We start from the raw sequence: 16,278 nt of genomic DNA on the forward strand, positions 1-16,278 counted from the left end.
CAGAAAAGAGATCAAAGGAGCTGGAAGTGGAGTTGGCAACATACATGGAGAAATTAGATAATGAAGAATGTGTGAATGCCACCATGACAGTGGAATCTACAATTNAGTTTATAACAGAGGAGGCAAAAAAAATCGAGCCACAAAACTGAGCCACAAGATCGCGCCACAAAATCGAACCACAAAACTGAGCTCGAAAAACCCAAAACTGAAAGATTCGGCATGATAATCGAATGAAAGATTATCCAATTAGAAGGAAACAAGATTCGGCATGATAATCGAACGAAAAAGATTCGGCATGAGAATCGAACAAAAAAACTGACAGATTCGGCATGATAATCAAACGAAAAAGGAAGAAATAAAAGGAAAACCAATCAGAAAATTGAGCTCCAACGGCGAGAACGAAAACGAAAACGAACGAAATCTGCCTGCCAAACGAACGAAATTTGCCTGCCAAACGAACGAAATCTGCTGCCAAACAACTGAGCTCGAAGACGAAACAGAGAAGAACACGAAGCTGCTGCCAAACGAACGAGGACGAAAACGAAACAGAGAAGTCGCGCCCTGTTTAAACATTCAGGGGCAAAAGCGTCATTTACTGTATAGGTTTACAAATGGGCCAGGCTTTTTAAGAAGGAGGGTAGAATTATCTTATCAGTTGTTAAATTTTACCTGGCCCAACGAATTTGGGCCTCTCTTTGGGCTAATCCAAAATATTAATTTTTTCCTAGGTATTAAAACTAAAACCAAAATATCCAATATCTTACAAACTAATTAATCAAGTTAATTATGTCTAAAACCTAATTTTTCTTAGAACCATTGAGAACTTGTACCTGAGATTAACCACTTGAGAGAGAGAGAGAGAGAGGAAGGCTAATTAAATATATTGTAATTAAATAGTTAATAATATCTTTTTTATTGTTTATATTACTAAATATATTGTAGGTAAATACTTAAAATTATAAGAAATTTTTTTATTGTATAATATATCATAAGTATTATTTAAGACATGAGTCTACATTAGAAGTTTTTTTATGAGTAGCAGATATGGGCTTAGCCAAGTTGGTTAGAGTGGATGTGCTCCCCATTTTATAACGAGTTCGAATCCCAAGGGCATTTTAGTCGAGAGCAGGTACTACAGTGGTGGCCTCCCCTTTCCCCTGTGCTTGACACCCAGGTTCGAAATCCTAAGGGGTTTCTTTCCTCCCCATGTAACTCAAAATAATAATTAAAAAAAAGTATTTTAATAATCAAAATAGTTTTCATTTCAATTTTTGACAATTTAGTAAATAGTTTAACGAGAATCAATTTTACTTTCATTCTTATTCCAAACAGTTAATAAACACTTCAATGGGATGCTTTGTAGTGCTCCAATTCATCTTCACTCCTATTCATGCTCACTCCCATTCATGTTCACTTTGATTACGAATTAATAAATCTACCATAAGTTCCTTCAACCTCTAAAGACACTCGACACGTTCAACAAACATTTAACCAAGCTATGACACGATCATTTTCACTAGAAACAACATAAAGAGCCAAAGATTTCGAAAAATCAAGGTACATGATTTACACCCCTAGAATTTGTACAAAAGAAATATTTAAATCTCAAGTATTATGCTCTTTGTGTAACACCACAATGTTTTAAGAAGGGATAATTATCGAACTATCACCTGAACTTATACCTCAGTTTCAATTTGTCACCTTAAGGAAAAAATTAAGAGAAATGTCACATTAATTTTTCAAAATCCATGATTTGTCATTTGACTTTAACACAATCTAATTTTCCATCCATTTTAAGGGTACTTTAGTCTTTTTATTTTCAAAAAAAAAAAAAGAGAAAAAAAAGAGACATCTCTCTCCCTTTCTCCCCTACTCGCCCCCAAAACACATTGCACAGGAACAACACACACCCCCAACTTTTCTCAAATTTTAAAGTGTATAAGTTCAGGTGACATGTCTACAAAAATCCCTTTTAATAAATAAGGTTTCTTCATTAATTGCACGTCATTTCCATCAGGTAGTGAAAATTTGCTCCCATTTCCATCAAGTCTACTTAACAGGTGAGCCCTATCAGTCTAAACTCAACTTCTGGTTTTCTCCATGTTCTAATCCAACATATCATAATCTAATAAATCAAAGAGATTACTATGTTCATAATCAATGAAAAATAAAGAAAACAAAAATAATAAAATTACCAACGTGGCGATATCCCATTGGTTGCTGGACCAAACCACACCAAAACGTTGTCGTATAGGAGTACATCCTCCCGCACTCGTCGTCTCATCGTTGAACAACATTTTATATAAAATGAAATGAGAAAGGAGAGTGAAATCTGGAACGAGCAAATAAGAGTAACAGCGACACTCTGATTTTAGATTAAAGAAGAAGAAAAAGAAGGCGGCAATAGGATATGGCCGATTCTTCGTCACCACAGTCTTTCTTCAAAAAGCATTGGGACGGTTACAAGGATTTCTGGTGCGAGAGGTTCTCCTTCCTCAGCAACTACTCCAAGTTCGTCAAGCGCGATAAGCCTCTTCCACCTTGGTCTGAGTCTGATGTCGAAACTTTCATTGCTTTTGACCCTGTTCATGGCCCCGCTGTAATTTCTAAACCTTCTCTTCTTTTGTTCCCTTCATTTTACTCTGCTCTATCTGCGCGTAAATGTTTATGTTTGTAATGGGTTTTTGGGTTTCTTTGATTTTGTTGTTTTTTGACCTTCGTGGATCTGGTATTCGTATTTTTGTTTGTGTTGGATTGATCTTTGTTCCTTTTTTTTTTTTTTTTTTTTTAATGTTCTTCATCTGGGTATTTTTTTTCCATTTGATTTCATTTTGAGCTGTGCGTTTTTCAGTCATTGATATTTAAGTGTCCATTTCTGTTGTAGGATGATATCCCAGGTATGTCTTATTTTTGGATATGAGGTTTGGTTTTTCTTTTTGGAGATGAATAATTTTGATTTTGAGTTGATAATATTCATCTGGGCAGGCTTTGTTTGTTTGTTTGTTTTTTTTCCCACTTTATTTATGTTTGCATTTACCTTGGATTTCTTTGTTGTTTATTGTTAATTTTAAGTTGTTTCTCTCTTATCCGTCAAATTTTGGCTTATAATTGAAAAATAAATGTTTAGCTTGATACCTCTGTACTTGACTATAAAATCCTTTTACTAGTCATCATCTTTGGTTCTTCTTAACTGCAATGGACCTTCGTTACTAAAGTGGTAATTGTTATGGTGAAACTATTGCTCGTTTTATGTGTTTGTTACCAGTTCTGAGTAAGGTTGGAATTTTGATATATGGATGGTAGGTTAGTGGGGAGTTTAAATGGCTTAGGAAAAAGGATGAAGAATTCCTCAGAATTTGCGTTAGATATGATTCAAGACTGTTGTTCTTTTGACAGGAAAGTAATCAGAATAAGGGATGCGAGCATTGATAAATGCTCACAGTTTTGCTACACACACACACACACAGAGTGTTTGGTTTTGAATTTTAGTTTAATGATGTGTTGAAGAGAATAAAACAATGACCCTGAAATTTAAACGAGGTGCATGAAATAGTGGAAATAGAAAGAGGTATTGTTGCTGGAGGGCTCATTCCTCCTATTTCTCCTTTCATGTAAACCTAGTGGCATTTTTGTAGGGCTTTTTGAAAAGGTGTCTAAGTTTACATGTCTGGTTGTAATCCTGGAAACTTTAAGATTCTTGGTTGTCAAGAAATCGTGTCTAGTTACCGGAGCAAACAAGGAAACAACTAATCAAATTGTACGCAAATTATCGAGGTCCACTACAAGAACTGTATTTTTTATGTCCAGTGTCTAAATTGGTTTTCTTTCTTTTGGTATCTTTCCTTATCTCTAGTTATCTTGGCACCAACCTTAATGCAAAATGCAGATAAATGAAGTGGACAAGCATATCAGATTTCATTTGCCTTTTATATTTTAGATATCTTTTATTCTTTTTTCAACACTAAGAAGTGGCTTTTTATTACTTTTCCAAGTGCAATAAAATATTATTTGTTAATCTTAACTTTGCTGCCAATGTTCCAACCTTTTTTTGTTGTATTGTACTGTTGTCCAGTAAGCCAGATCTTGTGCCCACAACTTGAAAATATGTCTGCTAATATAATATCTGGCTCTTTTCATGGTGTATATTGTACCCCTAAGATGGTATTTTCACTTTAACAAGCTTAATTGACATGCTTTCCCTTTTTCAGCTGAAGACTGCTAGGGAAGCAGTGAACTTTGGTCTTACAGGAAGTGTTATTGGAGCAGTATCAACTGCTGGCGTTGCGTGGAAATATTCAAGGAGTTTGCATGGTAGACCGTTGCCTCTTCTTTTTTAGTGTATTTGCTATTTCATTGATTGAGCTGCCTATCAATTGAATCTCTAATGATTTCACCAATTCTTCAGTTCCTCTTCATATTTTTATTTTTTCTTTAAAGTCTAAATTTTTTCTTCAAACAGACCTTTGAAGTTTTCTGCTTTGCCTGAATTAACATGACATCACTTGTGTAAAGTTTCTTGAGCAACAGTTCAAATTTGTGGATAAATGAAATATGCATATCTAATCCTTCACATCTAATTCCTGTACTAAATCCGTTTTTGCTGGCAAAAGATGCTTACTTAAGAAAATGCTAATGCTTATCCAGTTGGCTATGGTAGAATGGACCAACATGTATTTCTATCAGTGGCAAAAAAATATCATGATATGAAGAAAAAAAAAAGTAGTTTCCAGTAGTGTCCCTGTAATTATAGCTGCTTCAAGTTGGTCCCTTATTATATTTCAAAGTTGTCTTCTTCATTCTCTTTCTGATATTTCTTCTGTCAACTTGGCCTGAATGTTCTGGAAATATAAATTTTTGAAAAACCTTGCATATGCTTAGTCTAGTTTTTGTTTTTGTTTTTGTTTTTCAACTGTTTTCCTTTTCCAAAGGCCAGAGTTTATGTAGCCTGGAAAGGTCAAGTGTTTTCCTTAATTGTTGAAAGCAACTTAAAGGTTAGGTGTTCAAGCTTTGGTAGAGATAAAGGAACAGTATGTTATGGTATACTGCTACATGCAACTCTCTCTCTCTCTCTCTCTCTCTCTCTCTCTCTCTCTCTCTCATATGGGAGTGATTCTGAAGCATGCTGGTCTTTATACTGATTTCTCAAACCACCCTCTTTTTCTGATCCTGATATTGAAAGTGTGGAAATGACTCGATGAAAAGACATTGCATTTCAATTTACTGCAACTTTGTTCATGCAAGTACCAAATGAGCATAAGCTAATGTGTACACTATAGATTGTGAATATATTAGTAACATACCAACGTGGCTTGGTAGAAATCAGCTGTATTCCGATTATAGCAGATGACTTGTATAGCTCAGTGATGCACATGCCACCTTTCTGATCATTTTAACTTACAATTTTTAAATGTTTCAATATTAACATCTGTGAATACATGACATCTTTATGGGCATTTTAACTTGCAATCTTTCTAGGGTTTTTAGATAGATTATAGAAGGTTATGTTATGGATCGGAGGAATTTCTAGATTCTGAACCCTGTTCTATTTGACAGGTGCTGGACTATCCTTTCTAGCTGGAGGTGTTTTTGGTTGGACATTTGGACACGAAATTGCAAACCACTGGCTGCAACTTTACAGGTTGGACACATTGGCTGCACAAACTAAGTTCCTGGAGTGGTGGGAAGACAAGAATGAGAGACGATCTTAAACTTGGGTTGCTCTTGGAAGCAATATAATAACCGATGCTCCAGTTCTACAATAAGAATCAAGCACAGTTGTGTTGAAAAATGTAATGATGAAAGATTGTACTTTTACCTTTATGCTAGATTGTTTTAATTTGGGCTTTAGGAATTATCTGCTACCTTCTCAGAATCAATCTGATGAAATTGAGGTGTTGTGATCTTTTTAGAGCTGCTATTTCGTTTAACAGTTTGAACTTTGTGAATCGTGATGAATTTTTATGGGGGCTGAAAATAATGCTGCATTTGGTGATGATTTAGATGTTATGGGTGACGTTAACCTGGAGCCCTATTTTCATTAAAGTTTGAATGATTAGGAGTTGGAGATAGTAGTCATACCCTTAAAATGTCCATTAGAGAGATGATACCAAAAATGGTTTGTCGAGATCATGCACAAAATGGTCCGTCGAGATGATACAAATGATGTCACTTTTAGGAAACTAAACTCTATGCCTAATCCCCTTTCAATAGGAAATGTCCTCAAACAAAAACTCTATGCCTAATCTCGAAGTGAAGTGTTGAAAATGGAATAAAAGTACATTAATTAACTGTCATTTATCTAACTCTGACCAAGCATTTGGCGTTGATTCTGGTAGGTTTAACTATGATTTAGGGGGATTAGGGTTTGAAGGGTCTTGAAACTAAGGATTCAGGGCTTTAGACCTAAATTCTAGACCCCAAAGTCTAAACCTCAATATGTAAATTAGAATTCAAATATGAATTCAATATGGTTGTAATTTCAGTGAGCTTCATTTTAGTGAGTTAGAGTTTCTTGCATGGGTATAGGTTTATGGGAATATATGTTTACACCATAATCAACCAAGCAAATCCAGCATCAAAACGACTAGCACCAAGGCAGACACGCCTTCTTCCCCTGCCGAAGGAAGACACTCTTCTGAGGTGCCAACCATCTGTCGAAGCTCCCGACTGATGAAGTTCTTGACTGCCGAACCTAATCTCCAAGGACACGTGTCACGACCACAGCGACTTGCACAAAGTCCCACATCAAAACTTGGTTCAAGGCTCCCATTTTCACTTCCCTATAAATAGGGAACAGTACCCAAGTAAAAAGGGTAACTACTTTCTCACCTTTTACTGTTACTCTGCCAAAGTTACCACATATAGCTGACTTAAGCATCGGAGAGCCTTTGGCAGACACTACACCGGTGTCCGAAGCTTGACGACTGCTTCTCCCACTTTGTCTTCTGCAGGTTCCTCTCCTTCCGAAGGTCCTCATCTTCTCTCCTGCTGAAGACACTCCACTTCTCTCTAAGTTGACCTCCCAAAAAGAACATCAACAATTTGGCGCCGTCTTTGGGAAACGACTTCTAAATCCCATTTCCCTCTACCAGCCTCGTTGGCTCCTTCTCCCATCAGGCCCCGTCGCCTCTTCTTCACCCCCACACTTTACTATGTCGACCCAGGATAGCCACGATACCCAACACCATACCCCCCACGGGGGTACCTCCAGACAGAAAACTTCGGTAGATGTCAATCTCCAGGCAGAAGTGAAGCGCCTCCGCGCTAGTGTTGCCAAGATGTCGGAGAAATACGAACATCTTCATACCAGGAATATCGAGCTAGAGCATGACTACCGCGCCCTAAAGCGTAACTAGGAGAAAACTCATTCCCAGGGTGCCCAGTAAGACCTTACCCAGGATGTTGAGTGCACCTAGCCGTATAAGTGTATAATTGTAGTACTTATTACAGTCTAAAAGAATTTAAACGGGTGACTTGAAATCCACCTGTTTATTAAACGAGTGACTTGAAATCCACCCATTTATTAAGCGGGTTATAGAGGGTTGATCCGAAAATGACCCGAATTTTAATCGTGCTGATTTGTGTCATGTTTTTTCCTTGTGAATTTCGAGTCATATAACGGATCGTATCAGAAATTGCCACCATTATGCACTACATCCCATGCCATTAGTAAGTTTTAACAGAAAATGTTTGTGGACGATGATGGACCAATGATATATCAATTTTACCCTAAATTGCCTAAAAAATATCCATATCCAATATGCAAATTTTAATTAAATCCTAAACAATGTTAAACACTATTGATTTATGAGTAAATTGGCCAAATCTCCTCTGAGCTTGTAGATAATTTTTTGTTTGCCCCATAATTGTTTTCTTTGGAATAATTGCCCTTTGAACTAACTAAAGCAGTTAATTTCTCTAAAGCCACAAAATTGCTAATATTCCATCTAATTTTCGTTAAAAAAATCACATGCCCATCTGTAACAGCCCATTCCAAAATTTCATTTATTTATTAAAATTCTAGCATGCTTTGACCATTGTGCCCTTGGTAATATATAATTTGGAACTTACTGAATCTTTTATTTAGAGACTAGTGGCGAAATTTTTCTTGGTGCCACAACGTAGAGCTCGACCCGACAAGTGCGTAGGCGCCAACGGTTTGAAAACTACAGTTAAAATGAAAAGTTACGCATCTTTGAAGACATGCAATTTTGAAAAAAAATGTGAAATTTGTGAAACGCCTAGCCCAAACACCTCTCTCTCTCTCTCTCTCTCTCTCTCTCTCTCTCTCGGGGTACTATAGCTACTTTTCGGTTTCCCACCCGATTCCAGCACCGTTCAACCACCAATCGACAGCTCCTCTCCGAGGGACGATCACAAGTAACCCACCAAAACCCAAGCCCTCCAAGGCGCCATACCTTTCTAACCACCGCTGCCAGCCAAACTTCTTGTTGTTCGTTCCTCATCAACCAAGGAAAAAAACCTAAGTGACCCCACCCCCATCAGACCACCCTACTCGATGATTAACACAGGAAAATTCGCTTGCCACAACAACTTCAAGTCGAATTTTTGCCACTTTCAAGCGAGACCCTAAGAACTAAAGTTGTATAACTTCTAGTGCCCTTTTCATTTATATAATTTGCATAAAAATCAGAGGTCTTTCATGGCCCCATCAGCCTCTGAGAATGTCCTACACCATCCATTGGACCATGGAACTATATTTGGACGATTTAGCTCGAGTGTCACATGTATTTAGGGTTTTTATTAGATTCGTTGTTTGTCCATATGTTGAACGTAACTGTTTATTCCTCTTAATTTAGGCGTCACATTTTAGTGTACCTTTGAAGACGAACTCGTTAAGAGTTGAGCTAGCTTCGATTTAAGTTATTGTACAACCGTCCTTTTAAATTATTTTTTCCATTGCATGTTGATAGTTTTAATTGCAATTGATTTGAATATCATATATTCTATTGAAGCGGACTCATACAATAGATAATGAATAGGATTGCAGCCTATTTCTTTTGAATTGGTTGGAAGACATTGCATGCACCTCCCACGGTGCAAACAAGGTGAGTTGGTACATGTTTTGTAGCATATATATCGTTTGAAATTTCCACGTAATTTCTTACTGTTTTTCGTGTAGTCTACCGTAACTACAATTAACTCAAGTTCATCTAACCAACACTCAATAAGATGCATTGATTGTTTGACTATTTACGAGACTGGATCGGGCTGCATTCTTAGATCAATGCAACTTTTCGTGTGCATTACTTCTCAACATCTCTAAGCTCATTTAAATTTCACTCAAAAAAAATACATATATAGTAACTTCAGTTAAGAGATACCTCAAATAAGCTTATTTGAATATACTCAATCTCTAAAAGAAACGTATTGACTAAGGAAGTTCATTATTAATTAATTATAAAATATAATATAAAACAAATCAACAAATATGGGGAATCAAAACAGACTCTTATTAGCCACAAAAAGAAGGAAAAACCCTTCGACTTTCTCAGTTCAACCTTCTCAGTTCATAACACAAGCAAAGCAACGCAAGCAATTTTTTTTTTCCGGTGATTCTCCTCTTCTCCAACAGAGTTGGAAAATAAATCATCCACCAGTTAGACCAGTGCCTTTCTTTGAAGGTATTTTTTTTTTTTTTAAAGATACATATAGAATCTTTTTGTACTCGACTCTTGTAGTTGTTTTGTGTAGAATTGTGGTTTAATAGGATAAATAAAATCATTTGGTAATAATGATCAAGTGTTGAAAAATTGATGTTTGTGCTTTGTGATAATTTTTTGCAGTATTGTGGAAGCCTCGATAACTTTTAATGCTTAATACATGTTTGTTTTCAAATATTATAGGGATATGCAGCTCGGGAGTTTGCCAAACAAGGGCTTAAGCCAGGCGAACTAGCAGTCATTTCCAAAGAGGCGGTATGTTTTCTAATGCTTTTTCATGCTCACTTTCATGTGTTTGTATCCAGTTGACTGAAGATTGTGAGATGCTTTATGCGATTAATTGTTAACTTTTTCTTATTTATTATTTGATTCAACAGAAAACTTGGCTGGGATTCTTTTTCTTTATAATTGGAAGTTTCAAGTGGAAGAAAATATGCTCAAAATCCAGGTTTTATTGTTCTTTGTTAATTAGTTTTATTGTTTTTTTTTATTGTGTTGTGTTTATTCTGAAAATTAAAAAATGTTTCCTAAGAAACAACTTTCCGGAAATCTCAAGAGACAAAGAAAGAAAAAAGAAGAAGAAATTGCTCAAAGTTTAAGAGGATCTTTGAATAAATATTTTGTTAAACAAACCAATGCTTCACTTGAAAATTTAGAAGAAGATTTACCAAATGAATATGAACAACCAATTCAATTGGAAGAATTAGTAGAAAATGAGAATGATGTGAATGAAGAAATGCTTATGGAGATTCGGGAGGAAGCATGTAGACTCAAATATGTAGTTTTCGTTTTTTGATGCAATGTTTACAATCCGGGGTACTCTTTTTCCTTCGTTTGGGGTTTTGTCCCATTGGGTTTTCCCTAAACAAGGTTTTAATGAGGCCCCAAAGTGTTCTTCCTTATCTTTTGTAAATTCTTATAATTTTAATAAAATTAATTAGTTCATAATTTTTATTTTTTATTTTTGTTTAATTTGTATAAAGGGGCACACTTGAGAAAATTTGCCCTGGGCCTTAGAAAACCTAGGACCGGCTCTGGACGCAAGTACATTCAGACATTAGCCTTGGTTGAGATTTATGTGCGAAATAGGCACTGTGGTTATTTCAAAATCTAAGCCATTGGTTTTTGATTTTGAGGTTTTGTGATAAGTTTTTATTTGAGTTCTAATGAGTAAGAGCATCTACAATGAGCTCCCTAAACTACCTCCTTAGACAAATTTTAAGGAGGATTTGGAAAATACAACTTCAACTATACTCTTTATCCACCTCCTAAAATAGAGAGACCTTCAAGAGCTCCTAAATCTGAGAAGAGAGAAAGTACTCAGTGTCTCCCTATAATTTAATGTTGCTTTATTTTATGAGTATTTTATATCTTTAATTAATGATGACTATTTTATATATATATATTTATTTATTTATTTTTTTTTTTTTTTATAAAGATGAACCAATTAAAAAAGAATTATAACATTTATGACTCCCTAAACTACATAGTATGATTGGAGTTAAAATTTTATAGAGAGCTCCTAAAATTTTCAATTGAAAAATAGAGAGCATGATTGTACATGCTCTAATTCTTGATATGGATTCTGCAAAGGGTTTTTATATCCACACAGAGCTTTAGTTGAGGGATTCCTCAAATAAGCTATTTGAGGGACACCCTTGTAGTACCTATCACGCATTGTATTTCAATTATCCGAACCGTCTAGTTTTTAGATATAATCAAAGATCATTGTTACTGCAAAATCACTTGAATCCGAAACCATTTTACTACTCAATTAGATGGTTGTTATAGTTTTTTCTTGAAGTACCGTGTTCGTTTATTTTGTTGATTCTAACTACAAACCTTAATGATTTTCAATTTATCTCATTGTCTGCAAGGATAATCTATGGATGAAGATTTGAAAAATAAACAGTTTGGATCGTTGAAAAAAATATTTGTAGGGAACCCTAAAGGGTGTTTGTAATAACCCAAAACAAAATATCTAAAAAGAAAGAAAATATCTAAAAAGTAAGGAAAATCTCTTTTAGCAAAAAGACAAGTTTGCCCTTGCATATTTTAATGGGGGAAAATTTAACTTTTTAATCGAGAAATAATTTGGGAATTCCGCTTACGCCATTGCGTAGAGCGCGGCGAAATGAGTTCGTAGACACGGAGTAGACCCGAATCGGAGCTGTAACGAAGAAGTTATGGTCTAAAAACCGCGAAGGGCAAAACGGTAATTTGGTCAAAAAGTCATATTTTTATTTCTCTCTCTCCTCTCCCCCGCCAGTTCCCTCTCTCTTCTCCCGAAGCCACCCCGCCCGCGACCTCCGCCCCTTAAGTCGTTGCCCCGGCTACCACAAGCGGTCTTGATCTCCTCCATGGGTACCGTTGGAATCGTGACACACCCGCCGTTCTTTTCCGACCAACACCAGCCGCGGGGGCGTCGGAATCTCGCCGGAATCTGCCATTGTTGCCGACTTTCGTGTTCGAACTTCCAGCTCGAATTTCTCCTTCAATTCTCCACCAAATCGATCGAGTAAGGTATGGTTTCTCAGCTATTTTTCGTGTTCTAGCTGATGGATGTATGGGTTTCGATCGATTTTAGCTCTAAAGCGATCAATTTTCGACTTGAATTCTGGCCGAAACTTCGGCCGTCAAAAACTACTATTTCGGGTCACTTTTTGGGGTTTATCCAAGAACCAAAGTGACTCCAAATGGGGTGTTTTACCTAGGATAGGAGTTTGGAGTCTTGGTTCCGAGATTTTTCGGCCACCCGGAATCGCTCACGACACCCAAATCTGACCGCGCGTGCTGGGACGCGTGGGCGAGGGTAGTGAAGTAATTCTGTACAGATTAGTGACCCTCGTGTCGTCACGAGCGCGTAGGATTTCACGGATCTGAATTTGGAGTCCGTTTGAGCCCCGAACGGATTTTCCATATCGCGCGATCCGTGGGTGCAGTGTCGTCAAATCGTTGGATCGCGCTGAATTTCGGATATGTCGGTCTACATGATGTCAGGATCGTGTAGGATTTGGCGGATTGCAAATCGGAGTCCCGGATACTCTGGAATCGCGAACCCTGGGGCTAGGGTTTGGATTTTAAGCGATAACGCGATTTTGGCTAATCCGACCGTCCGTTTCGGACCAAATTCACGGAACATGGTTCCTTCTCTATGAGGAACATTTAGAGAAGCCCAGATTGGCCATCGGAGGCCGTGGACCCGTGGGGTCCCGGATCGGCCGATCTGGCAGTTTATCGCTTAATAAGGCTTCGAGTCTTTTAAGGCCGGAATAATTGACTAAAAAGCTGATATGGGCATAAGAGTAACTCTAAAATGAATGCACGTATTTCTAGGAGCCGGGGGCAGGGTGTTTAATTTAATTCTTTTATTCAGCAGTTTATTGATTTATTATTTATGGATAATCAGGCATCAGAGGTCCGGTCGACCCGCAGCCGGGACCTTCGAAGGGTCAAATTAGCTCGGACCATCTGTGAGTGAACTTTCTTTCATGAATGATTTTATATAAATGAGTTATATAGAGGATTTCTATAAATAAGATTTCATAAGTGATTTTATATTGATTTTATATAAATAAGTTTATATAAATGAGTTTATTTGAATAAATTTCTTTATTTGATCTTGAGTAAGTTTTATTATGGTTCCGAACATTATTAGTACAGTAATAGTTCTATAAGTCTGTGCTGCTTATTTACCAGTTATAGAAACAGAGTTTGTGGTTGGAATCAGATGAGACAGCAGCACAATTTGAGCTTTACAGTTGTTAATCAGATATTTTTCTAAAGAAATTTATTTCAAAACCACCACGTACCCATTTTTATTTGGTGATTACCCTCAGACGGACCGATGTCTACGGACATCCAGTCTGTTTACAGTTCAGTCAGTGCACTTGACTTTGCCTCACGAGTTTCGGGGACGCTCGGACCGTGAGTGCCAGGATTTGCGGCTCGGCAGACTTGGTGTCCCGAGACCTGCCAGGATTGCGGCTCGGCTGACTCTGTGTCCCCGAGACCTGCCAGGATTGCGGATCAGGCTGACTACGGTCCCCTGCATCCTGCCTGAGCGACTCGAGCTGACTTGGTGTCATCGAGGACCTGCCGGCAGATCAGGCTGATCATAGTCCCCTGATTTCGCCAGTTTGTGGCTCGGGTAGACTGCGTGGCACCTGAGACCTGCCAGGGGAATTGACGGATATGACAGGGGTACAAATATGTGGTATTTTCAAAGGATTTTGAGTTTCTTTATTTAATTATGATTTTCAGTTATTTTATATCAGCTTCTCTGATTTTTCAGGCATTGATACCTTTATATATTTGTTCAGTTATGCAAGGTTTGAGTATAGAGCTTTTATACAAGTTTGATTTCAGTGTTTTATGCAAGCTTTGATTTCAGTGCTTTTGTGCGAAACTTTTCGAGCTTGAATATGATTTATATAGAATGCCTTGAGTTTAATATGCTTTAAACGGAGAATACGTACTTAGTTTCATTGAACTATTTTTACAATGGGAGTTATTATGGTTATAAAGTTGTTTCTAAGAACCTTACTTTTGTCCACTCACATTTTTCAACCTGTTTTTCGCCCCCAGGTCGTAGAAGTGCACGGGATCCACCACCGGGCCATTCAAAGTTTCCGCGCCACCACGTAAGGTAGAGTTTCCTAGAAAACCCTTGAAACCCTAAAAAACTTAGAAAAATGCTCTGATATCTAGTTGAAACTGAGAAACTAGAGTTAAAATTGGTTATTTGAGATATTCTGGCAGTTGGTGTGAATTTATTGATTGTTTAATAGGTGAAATTTTTTTGGGATTGGTCAAAATACAGGGGAGACTCTGCCGAAATTTCGGCAGAAGTCTAAGGAAAATCTGAGAAGAATTTAAGACGAGAAGGGTAAAAAGGTCTTTTGTGCCCGACATTCGCCAGATGTCGGACACGCACAGGATTCGACTCGAATTCCAAAGCGAAAATTGGGTCGGGTCCTGTCAGTGTCACTAGGGCTCGTCAATGGGCCGAGCCTAGCTAACCCGGTCCAAATTTAATGGGCTTAGGCTGGGCTTTAAAGAGGAGAGAGAAAATATCGGGCCAGGTCGGGCAGGGTTTTTTTAGAAAATTCAAAGCCCAAGCCCGACCCATGAGCCGGGCTTGAGAAAGCCCATCGGACCGGGCCTGGTTAAGCCCAACGAGCCCTACTTCATTCAAAAAAAATCATAAACTTAATCATAAAGGCATTTTAGCCCAAATTTGAGATTAAACTCACTTAATTCCAATATTTTCACTTCAAACCAAATTCATAAAACACCCAATAAAGTCACACAGCTTATAAGATTTTCCACAAAAATAATAAAATCAAGTATTATTTTTTAGGTTATTACATAATTAGATCGTAATACGTTTTAAGAAATAATTTTAAAAAATAATAAGTATCAAAAAAATATTTTTTTTAAAGGATGGTATGAATAAGTATGCAAATATTTGGTGATGTGTTCAAGAAAAGCATGATTATATTTGGTGATACGATTATGTTTCGTGATATGATTATATTTGGTGATGTGATATGTTGTTCATCTTATATATATATATATATATATATATATATAATTGTTGAATTAATAATTGACACAAATTAATATGCTAATCATCTAATTATAAACTAGGAATGAGTAAAGAAAAGTAAATGAAATGAAACAAATTATATATGTGATTTAAGTGATATAATCTTAAACCTAAACTCTTATTTATACATAATTATATGTATGCAGGCCTAACGAGCCGGGTTTTTGTGGGCGGGTCGGGCCGGACTTTCTTGGGCTTAATCGGGCTGGGCCTATGGGCCGGGTCGAACTTCAGACACCCAAGCCCAAGCCTAGCCCGGCCCAAGGCAAGTCGGGCTTTTTTTGGATGGGCCGGGCAGGCCCCCATCGGCCTATGAGCCCGCTGCCAAATGATGAGGCCTAGGTGTCGCTCAAATAAAATTATTTAAGGGAATCCTCAATAGAAAGGAGCAAGAGGAAGATGACACTAGGCATATGGCCAGAGAGAGATAGTTGATGTGCTGGAGTTTGTGGCGGCTTAGGGTGGAAGAAGAGGGGGCCTTCAAGGTGCTGAGGGTGATCGCTGTGTAAAAGTCTTATTTGCCCTTAAAAATACATCACGTGGATGGCATGTTATCAATTTTGACGAAACAACAAACAAAATTTACAAAAAATATGAGTGGTGCAACGAGATATCTAATTGGAAAATAATTGTAGCTATTTTTAGAGAGCAAGGATGAAAATGTAACTCGGATATAATTCAAGAACCATTGCAACAATTAATATATATACACCGTGAGCTTCTATCAAGGTATCCCTCAAATAAATTATTTGAGGGACATCCTTGTAAGGCTCACCATACATTGTATATATATACAGTCCCCTAACATTGAGGGATCCCTCAAATAATTTTATTGAGGGATGCCTTTTAGGGTATCACCAAAAAAAAAAAAAAAAAAAACCGATCCAAACCGTCTATTTAAATAGACAGTTTAGATTAGTGAAACACAATATAAAGTGGCCCCTACAAGAGTGTCCCTCAAATAAGATTGTTTTAGGTATCCCT

At 37.2% G+C, this 16,278-nt stretch overlaps 1 protein-coding gene across 1 annotated transcript; it reads left to right on the forward strand.

Annotated features, from left to right (window-relative positions):
- Positions 1-2,291: 2,291 nt before the first annotated feature.
- LOC117632810 (succinate dehydrogenase subunit 6, mitochondrial) lies at positions 2,292-5,995 on the forward strand. The gene is made up of 3 exons (XM_034366400.1): positions 2,292-2,599; positions 4,209-4,311; positions 5,554-5,995. Exons 1-3 carry the CDS (start codon positions 2,411-2,413, stop codon positions 5,706-5,708), a joined length of 447 nt encoding a protein of 148 aa, XP_034222291.1. The 5' UTR covers positions 2,292-2,410; the 3' UTR covers positions 5,709-5,995.
- Positions 5,996-16,278: the final 10,283 nt, after the last annotated feature.

The sequence above is a fragment of the Prunus dulcis genome, chromosome 6, assembly GCF_902201215.1.
Source record: "Prunus dulcis chromosome 6, ALMONDv2, whole genome shotgun sequence".
NCBI classification, from domain to species: Eukaryota; Viridiplantae; Streptophyta; class Magnoliopsida; order Rosales; family Rosaceae; genus Prunus; species Prunus dulcis.